At 44.8% G+C, this 2,784-nt stretch overlaps 1 protein-coding gene across 1 annotated transcript; it reads left to right on the top strand.

Moving 5' to 3' along the window:
• The first annotated feature begins 707 nt into the window (after positions 1-707).
• On the top strand, positions 708-2,420 carry LOC137519505 (piggyBac transposable element-derived protein 4-like). Its single transcript, XM_068238461.1, has one exon. The coding sequence runs from the start codon at positions 708-710 to the stop codon at positions 2,418-2,420; it is 1,713 nt and encodes a 570-aa protein (XP_068094562.1).
• The last annotated feature ends 364 nt before the right edge of the window (positions 2,421-2,784 follow it).

Here is a 2,784-nt window from a genome sequence, read left to right as displayed (position 1 = left end):
GCTCCCCCCGCTGGCTCAATCTCCCGCAGGAGACATCAGCTGCAGCTCTGGCAGCTTCCCGTCCGTCCTCTCCCCGTTATGTCCCCGTTTTCTGGGCCCCCCCTGCATGGGGTAGCAATGCGCTCACCTCCCTGGCTGGGGTAGCAATGCGCTCACCTCCCTGGCTGGCAGTGATCGGCGATCGGCGCTCCCCTCTCCCGCAGGAGACATCAGCGGCTGCTTCCCCTCCTCTCCCCATCTGCTGGCCGGTCTCCCCCGGTCTGATTTCCGCTCCTCCCTCCGATCGTGTGCCCCTGCCCCGCCGCGCATTGACGTCATCGGCGTGATGACGTCATCAGTGCCTGATCGGCACTTGTAACAAACAAAAAAAAAATCAATAAAGAAAAAAAAAAAGTTATATGAAAAAATGTAAATGTAAATAAAATAAAATGTAAATGTAAATAAAATAAACACCCCCCCCACCCCACCCCCCACCCACATACACACACATATATAAAATAAAGTAACACACACACACACACACACACACACACACAAATAAAGCTACATACTTTCAATACAAAAAAAAAAAAAAATGACCACACACACACAAAAAAAAACAATGTACACATAAATAAAGTTACATACAAGCTACACTTGTTACAAACTTACCTCAGAGAGATTTCAGAGATTTGATTTGATTCTCTCTGCTTCATTGATCTGCGTCCATGGCGTCCAAGCGTGCGTCCAGCGCAAAAGCTGTTCTTCAGCTGCAGGAAAGTGACAGCGAACTTGACGCACTTGATGCAAGCGATAGCGAATCCTGGCAAAGTTCGTCGTCTGATGCTGAAAGCGACAGCGGTGAGGATTCGTCGCTTGATGTCCGAGATGTGCGCACCTGGTGCGCAATTGATTGCAGTACGCCTCAAGCTCCGCCGCCGAGATTCCCATTCACTGGTTCATCAGGTTTGAAGGTGGAGGTGGAAGGCAGCGACCCCTTGACGTACCTGAAATTGTTTCTGACAGCTGACGTCATCGACAAAATTGTTTCTGAGACAAACAGGTACGCAGAGCAGCAAATGGCGACTTCACATCTGAGGTGTTCCAGAGTCAGAGCATGGGAACCGGTGACCTCAGATGTCATTTGGCAGTTCCTGGGCCTAATCATCTTACAAGGAGTTGTGGGGAAACCAATGCAGAAAATGTATTGGTCCACCAATCATTTACTGGCTACTCCTTTCTTTGGATCCGTCATGTCGGAATATAAATTTTCTTTGATTATGAAGTTCCTACATTTTACAAATAACGAGGAATATGACGAAAACACACATCCGGCACCAAAACTTCGTAAAATTTGGGATGTAAGCCAACTTATACTGAGGAACTTCAAGCAGACCTATGTGCCTGAGCGAGACATCAGCATCGATGAAAGCCTCATGGCATATAAAGGACGGCTCAGCTGGATACAATATATTGCGTCTAAAAGGGCACGATTTGGGATAAAATCTTATCGCCTGTGTGAATCCAGCTCTGGATATATATGGAATGCCGTTATCTACACAGGAAAGGGGACAACATTTAGCGAGACTTTCCGCAGCTATGGTCTGGCCACGTCCTCTGTCCTGACACTTCTCGAGCCACTTCTAAATCAGGGCTACTGTGTCACAACCGACAATTTTTATACCTCTCCTGAGCTAATTGAGGTCCTTTTGCATAACCGAACTGATTGCTATGGCACAGTTAGGCCTAACAGGCGCGACATGCCAACGTCATTTGGCGCCAAAAAGCTTAAGCCTGGAGACATTGTGGCCTGGCAAAAAGGCAAAATTCTGGCGCTGAGATGGCGGGACAAAAAAGACGTGTGTCTGATGAGCACCGTGCACAATACCGCCACAGTGACAGTCCACACAAGAGGTGGGAAAGAGGTCGTCAAACCACAGCTTGTGTTGGATTACAACAACACTATGGGAGGCGTGGACAAATCTGACCAGGAGACCACCTTCTATCCAGCGATGCGGAAACAACAAAAAAAATATTATAAGAACATTTTTCGGCATCTTCTGGAGCAGTGTCTTTGGAACTCCTATGTGCTCTTCAAAAAATATAGCGACCAGCCCGGGATTCATGCTGACTTTATTTGGAAAGTTGTGGAGTCCATATTTGTTACACACCAAAGTTCACCCACAGCGGCGAGGAGACCTGGACGTCATGGTGCTGGAGTGGTAAATCCAGAACGCCTGACTGCACGTCACTTTGTGGAATACGTCCCGCCGACAGAAAAAAAGGCAACACCAAGTCGGATGTGCGTCGTTTGCTGCTCAAGGAAGGACAGCAGTGGCAAAAAAATAAGAAAAGAAACCAGGTTCCACTGTCCTGACTGTGACGTGGGTCTTTGTGCAGTCCCATGTTTCAAAATTTACCATACCCGGGAGCTTTATTAGTTTTTTTTTTCTGATTAGCATTACATTCATTACATTGTATTATTTTATTTGTATTATTTTTTCATGCAAAAAAGTATGAATTTATTTGCATTACTCTTTCATGCTAAATTATCTGTGGGGATGTGCAGATATATTATATCCGGGAGCTTTATTAGCTTTTTTTCTGATTTGCATTATTTTTTCATGCAAAAAAGTATGAGTTTATTTTTATTACCCTTTCATGGTAAATTAACTGCAGTACTGTGTTTATGATCTTGTTATTTATTAATATGTCTGATTTTTATGTTGTGCATTTTTTGAAATGTAAGGTAGTTTATAAATCCTTGCATTGAAAAAAAAAGTAGTTGCGTCTGTCTATTTATTT

This window comes from Hyperolius riggenbachi, chromosome 5, assembly GCF_040937935.1.
Source record: "Hyperolius riggenbachi isolate aHypRig1 chromosome 5, aHypRig1.pri, whole genome shotgun sequence".
NCBI classification, from domain to species: Eukaryota; Metazoa; Chordata; class Amphibia; order Anura; family Hyperoliidae; genus Hyperolius; species Hyperolius riggenbachi.
This window is presented reverse-complemented; position numbering and strand designations above follow the sequence as displayed.

What these genes read in the sequence shown, in the direction of transcription:
- LOC137519505 (XM_068238461.1), top strand. Translation starts at nt 708, where the DNA reads ATGGCGTCCAAGCGTGCGTCCAGCGCAAAAGCTGTTCTTCAGCTGCAG.